Consider the following 14,278-nt stretch of genomic DNA (forward strand, 5'->3'; position numbering starts at 1 on the left):
CATGAAGCCTGCCATCCTCAGTGTCTCGGTCACTGTAACCAGGCGCTGAGGTGGGGAAGCGGAATTACAGCGCTGCAGCTTCGGTATCGTATCCTGCATGGATTTGCATTGAACAAGGCATACTCGACTTCCACATCAACTAGGCGGGGGTGATCATTGACTGTGGTTGAGGCGCACTGCTTTGACAGTCAGGAATGATCACATTTGCATCCAGAAAGCCATGATATATGTGTAAACTTAATACAAGCTTACCTCGCCCCAACCCTCTGGACCCTGCCGATAAATTGCCTGTTCAAGAATGGAGCTTGGCGGGTGGAATGCCTGCTGCAATGGATCTCACGCTCGATACCTGATCCGGCGCCGTAAATCCGGGAATCGGACCTTGCAGTCTCCCGGTTCTGGTATGTTAAATTGAATAGCACAAGCCTCATGAGCTTGTTTGTTGACGGGATCGATGCTAGTGCAGATCTTGTAGCTTTCGGAGAATTGAGGCTTCTTGGGGATGACGACGTAAGCGATAACGAGTCTTATAAATATTGGCAGCGCATGGGACCTTTTCGAGTCGTCAGATGAGGATTTGTCGACCCGATAACTCTTCTTCCCAACATTTAAGTCGTTGAAGTTTCTAAGCTACCTAGAGCAATAAAGAACCGCGCCTCGAGCATCTCGTTATCGTCGAAATGAAGGTCGTTATCGCAGGCTCAACTGGATTTATCGGGAAGGAAGTCGTCCGCCAGGCGCTCCTGCACCCTCAGATCACCTCAGTTGTCACATTATCGCGCCACGACCACGATCTCTCCGAAGACCTACAAACACCAGAAATCGAGTCCAAGCTCACGTCTGTCACCTGTTCCGACTTTAAAAACTACCCGCAATATGTCAAGGATGAGATCTCTGGAGCAGACGCCTGCATATGGTATGTCTTGCCGGCTTCTCAATGACCCAGCTAACCATGCAGGCTTATTGGAGTAACACCCGGCAAATTGAAGCAGTACGATTGGGATCAAGTTCGTATGATCTGCTATGAGTATGCGCTCTACGCTGCCGACACATTTGCAAAGCTTCCGCGCGAGGGCAATCCGGATCCCCTGCGATTCATTTACGTGAGCGGTTGCAACGCCGAACGAGACCCCGCAAAGAAGCCATGGATTCTTGGAGACTACTGTCTTCTTCGTGTACGTCTTCAAGCCCATCGTTGCCATATCATTGCTAACAGCGCATCCAGGGCCAGGTAGAGAAACAGATCATCGAGCGCGCGCACCTGTCGGACGGGAGAATGCAGGTCCTCGTCACCAAGTCAGGAATGGTCAATGATCCGGATATGGGATTCTTAAAGCAAGGACTACGTTGGTTCTCGCACGCCGTCATCAATATCCCGAATATCGGGAGGACAGAGCTGGTCGCCGGATTAATTGAACAATCGATCACTGGGTTTGGTAAGGATACGCTGTCCAATGCGGAAATGGTAGAAATTGGAAAGAAGGCACTAGAGAAGAATGAGATTTTTGAAGCGAAGGCTTAATTGATCGTAGCAAGTATAGTCGTTGCTCGTTAATAATTACAAGATACCAGGATTGCTTCCGTTCCTTACTTAGGTATTGAAGGCGCGTCTCTGTGACCATGCACTTGCAATCTTGGAAAAGATCCGACAGAAGGGACTTTTGGGCAACCTTTGGATGGAAACACACAGTGCCAAGTATGCATTTGTCTATGAGGAGGGTGACTTGGTTGAAGACGCGTCTTTGTTGAGACGCGATGCTTTGGGGGTGCAACATTGTTTATTATGACTGGGACCTCATCAATCAAAGCTTCTCATGTACATTCTCAATACAACTGTTGGGTAAGAGAAAATAACACGATTCGCCTTGACCCAGACATACAGCGATCAATATTGAACGTTAAAAACTCAGTCAATTAATTTATAATTATATTGCTACAAATACACCATCTCAATTTGCCCCGTTGGAATTAATGTGATCTTGTTTTGCGCGTTCCCCTACCCTAAGCCTCCAGCATCATAAAAACGCGGACATGATCGACGTCACAGAAACGAGTAATCACGCACTTAACCACACCAACACAAAGGCATGCCACGATCATCGCCAGCCAGATTTTGAAACCTCGCGGAGGAAAAGCTCCTCAATCACGCTACTTCTTGGCTACCTGGGGTCAAGACTCCCCGTATGAGCTTATTTCCAGTTTTCGTATTCACTGCGGAAATGTCTTATTTGTTCCTCAAGTAAGAATCCATGCATTATGGATCAGAATGCTTATCAAACGAGGCACATTGCTGCCAACCTTGAGCACGGTGCTGATGGTACCACAACTCTTTACACCAGTGTTCAACATGAGCCTTTGCGTCATAACGAGGCGGATAAAGTACAGGAGGATGTTGTAACCAGTCCAGCAGAAGTTCAAGACGTCGGCTGGGACGATGATCAGATGCGACCTGAGGGCTATGCTCTCGATGGCATAAAGAACGAAGACATCTGGCTTCTCGTCCGAAGGTTCAATAAAGTGAGTTGGTCATTCAGCCTGTGTCAGCATTAGCTGACTAGGAACAGCGTGTCTTCCATCTCAAACATGCCCCAAATCACCCAGAAGCTGAGATGGATTTCAACGTTACTGAAGAGGAGCAATTCTCTCCGAACAAGCTGCGTGCACAAATCGAAAGACTTTACATGGGGGCGGTAGGTGTTTTGGTCCGGGTCATCGAATAATTCTGACAGTTCTAGATACTTGGGTTCATTATGTTCAGACAGCACCTCTCGAGACTCCAGTCCTGGAGGGAACCAAGACGAACATCATGTTTTTGTCTAGTAGGCCAATCATTTCTCATGTAAGAAACATCTGCTAACTATTCAGGCTTATCTCTCTGCGTGGTATTTCAACTTCCTCATGCCAACACTACTGACAGGTTTGATGGTCATCCTGCTCTCCCCCAAAATTCGAAGCACATTATTCCCGCCGTGCCCGCCTGCACTGGTCCACTACCAAGGCGGCCACTTGATAAAGCCAGCCGCGGGTATTCTAGGAACGGTCGATACAGCTACAGGCGCTCCAGAGAGCCTCAAGGGCGAAACCTTGGAGAGGGAAGCCAGCAACTTTGCAACAGGTCTTGTGGCACTGTCTATCAACATATTCGTCGATAAAGATCCGCAGCACGATGAAACGCAAAGGGGAGGTGGAAAGACTGTTAACCTTCCGGACCCAAGATCATTAGCTACTAGGATAGCGACTGCAAAGGACATAGCAGCTGGAGTCGAGAAACCCTCTTGGGATAAAAGCAAGTCGCCTATGCAGGAGCTTATGTGGAGTCAGATGAGGCCACTGATGCACTGGACCTGTCGCTTCTGCGATATTTGGGAGAGAAGCGCCAAGTAAGTTACACGCGCTCAGACTATATGTCCAGACATGTCGTTTTCTAACATACTAGTATACTAGTCTCCTTTATCAAACCGCACCTTTCACAAGAGATGCTGCCGAGCGTCGAATCATACAACTACTCCTACCGATTGTGATCTTGTCAATTTTCACATCCTGTTACATGTTTTACAGAGTTGTTACCTTGGGCATTGGCGTTGGCTTCTTTGGTAGCATCTTCTTGAGAAACTCTTATGGCTGGCTAAAGCATAATATGGAAAGGTACGAGGCCTTTCCAAAATCATTCTTATCCTGCTGAAAGTTGAAAAGAATTATATTCCGGGGAATACCGACGGACTCCCAGTTGACTATAGCTCTTTTACGACAGGGTGAACGCAACAAGGCCCCGCTACCACCATCCCCCGAACCAAAATGTCCACCTCTCGACGGACCTCATGTCCTTGATGGCGATATTCTCAGTGCGGCAGCTGGTGATCGTCCAGTAGGAGCGTCACCCGAGGAGATTCGAAAAGCTGTTCGGGAAGAGCCTGATGTTATCCAAGACACCGGCGGTGACGACCATGAGTACCCTGACCATGAGAGCGGCGGGAAAAGACGCGGCAAGCTCTTAAGCATCGTCAAGCCTGTTGCACAGGCAGCAGCAAAGACAGTCATAGGCGTCAATAAGATCCGAGCAAAGACTGGAACTGTATCAGCGAAGAACCGGGTTGGAGCTGCGTCGACCAGAGAAGAACCATCCATTGCTGGACCGGTAGAGTTTACATGCCGCTGGCACGGAGAAAAGGGATATGTGTATCTCACTACCGACACTGATGCTCCCCACCTGTGCTTTTCTAGAAGGTCAGTTGGTGATTCTGATGATTCAAGCTACCACGAGGTACTGCCAACTTGGACGATACCTGTGAATGGAATTATAACACTGAACAAATACTCTGGATATGGAGCTAAAGCAAAACTTCTTGCTGGATGGGCCTTGGAAAGAGAGATTACGGATGGGTTGGAAATAGTTGAAAGCGATGGAAAGTCCTATTTGATCACAGCAATGGCTCGGAGAGATCAGCTTTTCAATCGACTTTGTGCTATTGGTGATCAGAAATGGGAAATCTGGTAGGCTGCTTTGTTAAGGTAGATAAGAAAGAAACATACTCGAATCTGCTCCATATTTCCCTGCTTGTCGTAACTCAGCTTGTATTGGTCATCATGAAAGCTGGTGGGTAAAAGCTTATACTGGGAAATCAAATACGGCGTTCTCTTTGATCACCCGTGTTCGCAGTCTAGCTGAACCTTAAAGGCAGCACTCAACTACATAGTTATCATACAAGCAAAACAGTCTTGATATCCTGGGCAGCAACATTTGAGTCTTCTGCAAACATTGCCCCGGACATAAGCTTCCCCAACTAGATTATATCTCCCATCTTCCTTTCGTCGTAGCACAAATAGCGCGTCCGCTCCAACCAGGGCCCAAACCTCATCACCCTCCCTCATCGACTCCGGGCCGAGCCCAAGTTGGCCCTTGTTGGTTGCAAACAGGCGTCTCCCGAAACTACTGTCGCCAAGTTGTTTCTGAAACTCGTTCTCCTCTGCCGTAAGTTCCCACTGCGTTGCATTCCAAATCTGTCGCGCCATGTCTTGTCCTTTGGCGCTAGCCCTTCGCTCAGCCCAAGCGGAGTCGAGTTCTGGTACGATTCCAGCTAAGTATCATTCAAGATATCACACTACCTGTATTCTTCATACACCCATCGAAATCGGCCAATAGTTCACACATCTCCTTGTCGTGCATTTGTTCAGCTATGTGTAGCGCCTCTTGCTGCTCCTTCGTTGACAGTGCACTCTGATGAGTTGCGATCAGGTACAGGAGCGTTTGTGCTGATTCTATGCGGTTCTGTAGAGTCGAGGAGCTTTCTATAACTCGCATCAAAGCCGTCCTACCCTGGTGATCCCTTTGAAATATACCGTCCGGAAAGCGAGGTGCTAAAGCCCGAAATATGGCGGGGTTGCATTGCACAGATGCTAGATGTAGGACATTTTCGCCGTTCGCATTGCGATGATGAAGATGTGTGTCAATACCTTCTTGCTGTAACAAGTACTCGACAACACTGATATGGCCGGCCAGGGCGGCTTCTCCAATAGACTGATGAGTCCGGTGAAATGAGCTTCGTGACTGACGCTGAGGTTCACACATTAGCTCTTGCTTGAGATGAATGTTCTGCTGGGCGATTCTCATCAAGCGTTCAACGATCGGCAGGCAGCCTTGACCAGCAGCTAGGCAGAGGAGTTCATTACCCCATGCCTCTCGGACTAGAAGGTCGGGGATATCGTTGATGATTTCAAATACAGCATCCCAATCTGGACGATAGTGCTTGTTGGAGAAGCGCCAAGAGTCGATGATGTGGCGGAAAAAGTCAAGGTTCTGAAGATGGCGTCCCGTTCCACGTCCGAAAAATAACGTTCGAAGTCTACATAAATCGCCCCATTGAAGAACCTGGTCAACAGTGAGCAAAGCTGTGTTGATCAAAAACTCGTGAGATTCGAATTCAGATGTTTCAAGCATCTTAAGCAGCAGCTCTTCCGACCCATAGAGTGATGTAATGCTCAGGGGGTCGTATAGGCTGCCGTCGAATTCAAATCTTGCTTGCACTACACAATCCGGGCGACTGTTCTGACTAGTCCAGTTGTGCAACCGTGTCGAGTTGGCTTGGCATAATTTTTCGATACTTCTGAGATCGGGGAGAGGTTCTGCTACGACACACCTGAAATGATCTATCCAGTAGCAAGAGGCATAAACGAAAAACTCGCCGAATCCACGATCCGCCGGATCGTATCGGATCATTCCCTCCTCCCAATTCTCCCACGAGCAATCGATAGTGTAGGCAGCGGCATCGTTGTCGTCGCTGAATAGATCTAAATTTTGGGGCAGTTCCTCAACGGCCATTTGCTCATCAGAGAACAGAGGAACATGGTTGATTTCGTCAAGAAGCAGGTATCGGACGCAAACATTGAAGATATTGTTCTCCAGCTTTGACGGGATCGGTGGGGACGCTGATTTCCCTCCTGCTGCGGGAACTTTTTCCGCATGTTGTAGCCTTTGCCGACTTAAGGTCAATTCACTTAATATGAATTCCTTTGCTGATTGATGAACAATGATGATTTGGCGTTTCTTGGGATCGCTAAAATCGATGCTGGCAACGAACGGTTGAATGAGGGCCATGACAGCTCGCTCGTCAACTTCTTCGGCAACCTGGGCGACAGTTGTGACATCTGGATCAGCCATACCCAATGCGACAGCCCAAGCAAGTTCAAGAATACTTAGCCGCCTCCGAGCTACGCCTAAAATTTCCAAAGCCGTAGCTGCCATGTTCTGGGCTTCTGGTTCTTCCCCAGCACATCGAAAGAATAGATTGGTGTATAATTCAGAGAGATTCCGTGGCTGTGGCATATTATCTAGGAACTTCTTCATGCGGCCAACTGCCCTTATATTAAGGCGAGCAATGGTCTCGACTGTCATCCTCGTCCATATAGCACTTCCATGCGCAAGACCAGAAAGTCTCTCCACGACGAGCTGTTTGATATCCGTAGTTAGAAAAGCCAGTTGCGTTTCAACGGTCTTCTCGGCGATGATTCTATCGCGTTGCGGGTCGGTACTGATATCGATCTTTGGAACCCCGCCTACTTGGTCCAGTATCTCTTCCCAGGGTCGAGAAGATAACACAACTTTCAACCCTGGGGTCTTCTGTGACAGACCTTGCAGCGAGTTGAGAAGGATGTTCCGAGATATCATGTCGCACTCGTCCATGCCATCGAGTACTAGATAAAGCGGCCGATCAAGTTCTTCAACGGTCCTCTGAAAGAACCCAACCAACTTATGGACGTTCGTCGAAGGCTCGAAATTTCCGTTAAGTAGGTCTTGTCTGTACCAGTCAAAAAAAGTTTTTTTCAACCCAACCCGCTGTTGAAGGAGTGACAGAATTAAACAAGAGAAGATATACAGTGCGTGCCCCGTTTCGTCATTCTGGCAGTAGTGGTACAAAACCATAGGTTGTGGCAGTTGATGGCTTCTCCGCCGACATAGTTCATCAATGAGGAAGCTCATCATGACGCTCTTGCCACTTCCCATATCTCCAAGGATGACCAACTGCTGATAATCAAATGCTCGATACCAGCTTTTGAATTCAGGCTGTTCTAGAATAAATTCACAAGCTGAATCAGCTCGAAGGGACTGTAATTCGACGTGGCGGCGACTCTGTTGGGACAGCTTGTCACGACCCAACCATTGAAAAACTTGACTCAATTAGTAAGAGCGCACTAAAAGTGCTTAAACTGCAACTGGGACATACTTTTCTCGTCGTAAAGCATGGTTTTGATGTCTTGGACTATATCAAACGTGGCTTTCTCAACAATCTTTCGGAGATGCTCGGCTTGCTTCAAAAAGTCTTTGACGATATCTGGTAACTTGCCGGTATCTGATATCACAGCCAACACCAGTTTAGTCCTTCTCTTCGACAGAAACTCGTAGGCGTACACATAGAACTCGAGAAGCTTCTGGTAGACCGATACGAGTGCCTGTATAATGTAAGAAGGCGTATTCAATAGGGATGTAGAAACAAACGAGATCATACCCTATGAATGTCTGTTCTGCCTTCTCTCTGACCGAGAGTATCACAATCATCAATATACGAAATCTGCTCCAACATTTCTCCAATCTTTTTGGCGAATTCAAGATCGGCGGTAGAAATGCTGATAGCTACCTGCACACAATTTAGTTAATCCGAACCTACAGATTGATCCATAATGTAGGCTTTGCAGCAAGGCTCACCGCTGTAACACCTCTAATAACTCCAAAGACGGTAGAAGTAGTGGGCTCAAGGGCTGTTAGGGGCGTTGTCAGGTCTAATGCTAACTTGAACCGTTCCAACGGCACCTGTATGGAACTCAAATATCGCACTCCTCGCAGAAATACGGAATCGTTGGTTGCATCCTTGTCAACACCCTCGAGATCTTTGAATAGCTGCGCGATGCTTTCTCCCTTAAGGATGGCAACGTCCACATCCTGACCCATGTTCTGTACTGCCTCCTCGTAAGCCTTACTCCAAAGGTCTGAAGGAGTAACGGCCACCTCAATTCCGGGTTCAGGAGTGGTTACCACCTCAGTAGTAAGGGCAGAAGAGGACGCAACGGCCGTGCCAGAGACAGTAGTAGAAGGAGGGCCATCTTGGAGCACTGAACCAATTACAGGAATTACAGCGAGGTCGGTGTTTTCTTCGGTTTGGTCAATAGCGGTGGCTGTCTCACCCTGAACAGCACTGCTCGTGTGCCTCGTAGAAGGGGCATTTGTAGAAGGGGTGTGAGGACTGCATCGCTTAGCTTAGTTGCCGAAGATCCATCTGCAAGCTGTGGGAAAGGGTTAAACATAGTCTGACCTAGCTGCGATAGCACCAGTACCTGTCGAAGCCTCCAAACTACGATTGTCACTACGATGACGGAAGAGATTCAGCCGCTGGCGTAATTTGAATCGAAAGCCTTCTTGTGGCAGACTGGTCGACGACATATTGGACCTGACTGAACAGGGCGCGACGTAGCATCAGTTAATTCGGGTGGTTTTCTGCACCGTTGGATGATGTACCGTCCAAAAGCTCGACTTCTCAGGCTTACCCACGGCTCGGCTACGACTCTAGCCTGTTTTCCCGGTTATTTGCCGCAGAGAATAATGATGCCTCCATGATTGGGCAAGAATGCAAGAATGCCAGCCCCACACTCACCTCATAACGGCGATGGGACGACAATACGCCCCCTGTATGTTTGTCAGGTTGTGACAGAATAGCAGGGGACCCCTGCCTTATAAACTAGATTCTGACTGTTTTATTAAAATACTTATAAACATATTATTTACTTTATATATAAAATTGATACATAATTCTTTGTATTTTTAATTTTTCTAATAAAATAGCTATTTTAATTATATATCGTTATCTAAAGATCTGTGGCAGAGTGTGGCGCCGGTCACACCCTGACAAACATGAAGGGGGCGTATTGTACGGTGGAGGTTACCCGTCCTCAACATCCACTTTCCCATCGTCGTCCGTATGTTTGCCTTTTTCCCTCTTCCTTTTTTCTTCTCTCTGACAAGAGAATTCTTACCACCACCCACATCTTCCTCCTCATCTTCTACCCGCAGGCACTCTCAAAACTATGGCATCTGGCGAGGATGTCGGACTTGGCTCAGCCAAAGATGTCCTGTCCAATATGTCGCCAGAGGCTCGCAAGGATACCTACAACAAAGTGCTCGTTGTCTCAAGTCCGATATCCGTCTTCCAAGAATCACCGAACCGATAGAGTTCTTTGTGTCCGGCAAACCAACACAATGACCTGCATTGACATTGGCAAAATTCCGAGAGTACAATGAGCAAGAGACCAACGCGGTTTTCTACGGCTCGAACCACTTCAACCTTGTCGATACCACAACGCAATGCGAAGCCTCGATCCTGCATACCTTCCTAGTCTCACCCACGCCAACCTATGCGCGTCTGCTATCTCACATGTCCCTTAGCTTTCCTGTACTTCAGACGGTACAGGGACAGCCTGAAGCGCTAGGACTTGCGGAGGAAGGAATGCGCACTTGAAGCTTCCCCAGGACTATTGTGTCAATCTCAAGACTTTAGAGCTCCACGTACATAAGGGTAACGCTTTCGGTCTCGCCGGAGAAACTCCTAGCGAGTCATTCCATAAGACTTTGTCACAAGTGGACGCGCAGTTGAAGGCTGTTCCTTCTCTGAAGAAAGTCATCATCAGGTACTTTTATGACAGACTGATCCCCGAAGCCTTGCAGTTGATGCAGGGTCTTGGGTGAATAGTCCTGATGGGTGATGAGGTGGCACCTTGATAATCAGAAGCTCGGGTGCATGGCTCCTCTGCCCGCACCTCTACTTCGCAATAATGAAGAACTTGTGGCTAAGCACCCGACATCATGCATCGAGAGAGCATGAAAATACCTTTACTTTTGGACACAAAGAATTGAATTTGAACACTCGTTTGTCAGCTCCATCGATAAATCAAACATGGCTGAAGAAATCACTACTTAGAAGCACAACCTTTTAAAGGAATTGGGCAAAGGTACATGTGAGAAGAGTGATACATGATTTTCCCACTTCCAACAGCCGATGAATCCTACCTCTGTTACGCTTGACATGCTATCAGAGAATTTGATAAACAACCCATCATAAATACCAAGCGGCGTCTCGTCAAGCTAGAAGACAGTTATCTTGGTAGCGTCGGTAAGACGCAAATCGCCCTTAGTGCCGTCTCTAGGATCTACTATACATATGGAGGCTCCTGCTGGAATCTTATTCCTCTGGCAAGAAAGACACAGGAATGCAAAAGTAGACGAGATGATAATGTGTACGGTCTTCTGATGCATTTATCTGGTCTGAAAACTAATTATTCGGCAGAGAGAACGAGACAGCCGACCTTGATGCACCGTATAAACTGTATGCACTGCCTAAAGTATACACACCACTCATAATGCTAAGACCTACCTAATAACCGTTTGTGTCAAACTCCAGAAAATGTTGAGCACTCCATAGGTACTGTGAACAAGAGCGGGTCAGCCAGTACAAGGGCCAACAAGGTCAAAGTTGAAGGTCATGAACACATAAGTTACTAGGTACTTATGCCAGACTACGCCTAAGAGAATGGATGAAAGTTTAGATTAGTTAACCTAAACATGGAAAAGATTTAGGTAAGTTTAGTATAATTTAGTGGGGCTTTGTATTAGTTGTCGTATCTTGGTTTAAGGTCAGAAGGTCTCTCGCTTCCTAGTGTATAGCAGCTGAGAATCTTGCCAAGACTCCCCTTCCAATTCATTCCTCGAAAAAACCTATACTCATACCCATGGACTGATTGCCTTGGACTTTATGTGAGCGTCAGAGCCATTATTACGTAAACCCTTGAATGGATGCTGATAGGCGCACACAGAGATGTGTTTGTGCATCAGCGGTACATAACAAATGCAAATATCATCGATATCCTCACCGTGCAGTTCCCAGCAGTGACATGGCGCGAAGCACCTCACTCAAGGCCTCTTTCACGTGACTGTTTGATTGCCTCCCCGCAGCGGTTAAGCTCGTTGCTCGAGCCTTACGATTTGCTCTTTTTCCCCCCTCCACCCTGCCAAACATCCGCTGCAATCGACCTTCAAATATTACCTTAACCACAAAACGAATGTAAGCAGGTAAGCATCATTTTGTTACATACGCAGTGAAGGATTCAAGTTTGGGAAATCCTCCGGCGGCAAACAGCATAAGCTAACAATTCGCTAGCATTCGAAAACAAACAAGTCGCACCGCCTTTCAAATCTCACATCAACGGAGATCGTATTCAACTGAAAATGCCACGTTTTGACTATATGGAAGCGGAGCGTGGCATATTTATGACAACTCAGAGAGCCTGACCAAGACACTAATGATACACCCTGGTATCAAACTCCATATATATATACAAGATCTTGCATGCAAGATGAGAGTTTCAACTATGTCCTCTGAGGTGTTATCAGCTCTTAGACACTAGTCTAAACTATAAATAATACATCTGGCTCAAAAGCATCCCGGTTTACTGCGATGGGTCTTACAAAACTTTAGATCTTCGCGAACCCTCACTATTCGAATACAACACCTTTCGACTACGACGATGATGTTCGCAAGTATGTCCAAAGATGAAGTCAGAAACAGACATGAAAGCGCTAACATTGTTCATAGATACTGATGGATGATCAAACCTGCGGTAGGGTGACCAAGGCCAACTACGGGACAGTCCGCCATCGTTACCCGTTACGACAACTCTGAGCTCCGCGACACAGCGCTCGGTATGATGCATGTCCAAGTTGTATTTGAACATCGGTTGGATCCAGGCGGCTTCACCAGAACCGCCACCCGAGTTATGGCTAGAAGACAAAGAAGATGGTTATTGGTCTGATCTCCGAGAAGGCCTGGGTGAGTCTGCTTCTTTTCATACCTGTATATTCATTGTCTAATCTTTGACGCGTAGTTGAACACCATCACCGATGTCTTGACACATTCATTCGAGAAGCTTGGTAGCTATACAGCACCTACTTCCCTGCATCTATGGAGCCATCCTCTACAACCTTCAGTGGTGAAGATGTGATATACATCTCCAGCACAGAAGACCCCTCGGCCTCGAAGCAACTCAAACGAGATTCTTTTGACCACAAAGCCAAAGTTAAACAGAGAAATGCCGGAACCGAATCATTATTCAACGCCGGGACCTCCAGCTGCATCACCATGAGATCCCTTGCGACTGATAGCTTCTGCTATAAGTTCTTAACTGCAAATACCAGATCTAGCTCATAACCTGGTCAGGATAGCACAATATCTGGCCAGCTCAGAAGAAGGTCTTCGGGTACTCCTCTCAAGCCCCAGCCTCGTGAACGACAAATCTCCTCAGCGGTCTCATGTTTCGCTTTGCTACATCTTAATTACATATCGGATGTTCTGCGCGGCATCAGCCGTTTAAATGCAAATGAAGAAGACCGCTTCCAACAGCATTTCTCCAAGATGCTCTTCAGCATGGGTGTCATCTCAGCCTCGGCTGGATCTGGAAAGTCTCATGCGACAGATGTGTTATTTTCAGTTGAGATTTGTAGCTGAGAGCTTAAACCAGCACAGAGAGCTTAGTCTCATATCACTGCGGTGATTGATTCTATTATTGAGCTCAGTGAAAGCCATTCCCAATGCATCATTTCCGCTCCTTCGAACATCGCATGCGACAATACCGAGGAACACCTTCCACGCGGCTCGAGGACTCTGGGGAAAGTTATCGCAACAAGGACCACAGCTTCGTCCCCCAATGCCAGTGTGTGGCTTTGCACTTCACAAGGAGGCTGGGAAGCTCATGTCGCTGCTCCGTGGTGATCATGTTAAAGAGGACAATGAGCTATATCCTACTCCTTGGAGATTCCAGCATGAAAGTGATAAGGTTTGAGAGGCTAAATGAGGGTCCAGCCCCAAAAGAACACCGATCAACACATATGGGCAGTATACTCCTCGCCCTCATGTTGGTGGACAGCTCGTGACCTTGGTCCTGAACTCGGGGGCGTTGAACAGCTGAATGATGCCATAGAGAATGAAGACTTGTGCAAGCTACATACAAAGCTTCAAGGCCTCGCGGACCCTGGTCCCTCATGCCCTCCAGATGAGGATAGTTCAGACAGTTCCGATTCGGAAGATTCCGAGGTCGAAGTTACGACGAAGAACTTCAAGGAACTCACCACTCTCGTCCAAATCGCCCACAAGACTATGACTTTCACTGAGTATGAAGGGAGTCAGAAAGCCCAAGGAAAGAAGCTTGCACTGCGCAACGATATCGGTCCCTGGATGGGTGAGGTTGTCCGAAGCGCAAACTTTGTGACAGTGACACCGGCTACGGCAGGTACCCAACCCTACAAAAGCTTCAATGCCTCGCATGCCCAGGCGGCCTTGTTCGATGACGCGGCGGCCATGCATCGGAAGGACGGACTCATGGTGTATGGAAACTCTATGCGACCCATCTTCGCTGTCGGAGACGAGAAGCAACCCCCACCAACACTTCTAACCATGGGAGAAATGTATCCGGACGGTACCGCAGTCAACCGCTTCGGATAGGACGCCAAGCTTTCTCGGCTATCTTAAAAGCACTGCATCGAAAGTATTCTCTTCAAATTACAACTCGAGCCCGAGAGCCAGATTTCAAGTTTGAGCTTTAGCTCCTCTACCTGAAGATCCCGGCCTTCCACCTTTACAAGCAGCACCGAATGGCACAAGGAATGTTCGATTTGTCGCTTCGTCTCACTTATAGCCATTTGGAAACTCAGTCCTCGTATGGTCCGTCAGCTGCGTTAGAAAACTAT

The 14,278-nt window shown here is 47.6% G+C and overlaps 4 protein-coding genes across 4 annotated transcripts; 3 read left to right on the forward strand and 1 right to left on the reverse strand.

Annotated features, from left to right (window-relative positions):
- Positions 1-680: 680 nt before the first annotated feature.
- FMAN_02142 (uncharacterized protein) lies at positions 681-1,522 on the forward strand (the record flags this gene model as incomplete). Its single annotated transcript, XM_041835461.1, has 3 exons — positions 681-916; positions 959-1,175; positions 1,226-1,522. 3 exons carry the CDS (start codon positions 681-683, stop codon positions 1,520-1,522), a joined length of 750 nt encoding a protein of 249 aa, XP_041685623.1.
- A 734-nt stretch (positions 1,523-2,256) lies between these two features.
- On the forward strand, positions 2,257-4,495 carry FMAN_02143 (uncharacterized protein; the record flags this gene model as incomplete). Its single annotated transcript, XM_041835462.1, has 6 exons — positions 2,257-2,517; positions 2,565-2,690; positions 2,736-2,819; positions 2,866-3,380; positions 3,445-3,645; positions 3,694-4,495. 6 exons carry the CDS (start codon positions 2,257-2,259, stop codon positions 4,493-4,495), a joined length of 1,989 nt encoding a protein of 662 aa, XP_041685624.1.
- Positions 4,496-5,086: 591 nt separating this feature from the next.
- On the reverse strand, positions 5,087-8,929 carry FMAN_02144 (uncharacterized protein; the record flags this gene model as incomplete). Its single annotated transcript, XM_041835464.1, has 6 exons — positions 5,087-7,292; positions 7,371-7,662; positions 7,719-7,944; positions 8,001-8,129; positions 8,198-8,732; positions 8,802-8,929. 6 exons carry the CDS (start codon positions 8,927-8,929, stop codon positions 5,087-5,089), a joined length of 3,516 nt encoding a protein of 1,171 aa, XP_041685625.1.
- Positions 8,930-13,382: 4,453 nt separating this feature from the next.
- On the forward strand, positions 13,383-14,033 carry FMAN_02145 (uncharacterized protein; the record flags this gene model as incomplete). Its single annotated transcript, XM_041835465.1, has 1 exon — positions 13,383-14,033. The coding sequence occupies one exon, from the start codon at positions 13,383-13,385 to the stop codon at positions 14,031-14,033; it is 651 nt and encodes a 216-aa protein (XP_041685626.1).
- Between the last annotated feature and the right edge of the window lie 245 nt (positions 14,034-14,278).

The sequence above is a fragment of the Fusarium mangiferae genome (genome assembly GCF_900044065.1).
Source record: "Fusarium mangiferae strain MRC7560 genome assembly, contig: FMAN_scaffold010, whole genome shotgun sequence".
Lineage (NCBI taxonomy): Eukaryota > Fungi > Ascomycota > Sordariomycetes > Hypocreales > Nectriaceae > Fusarium > Fusarium mangiferae.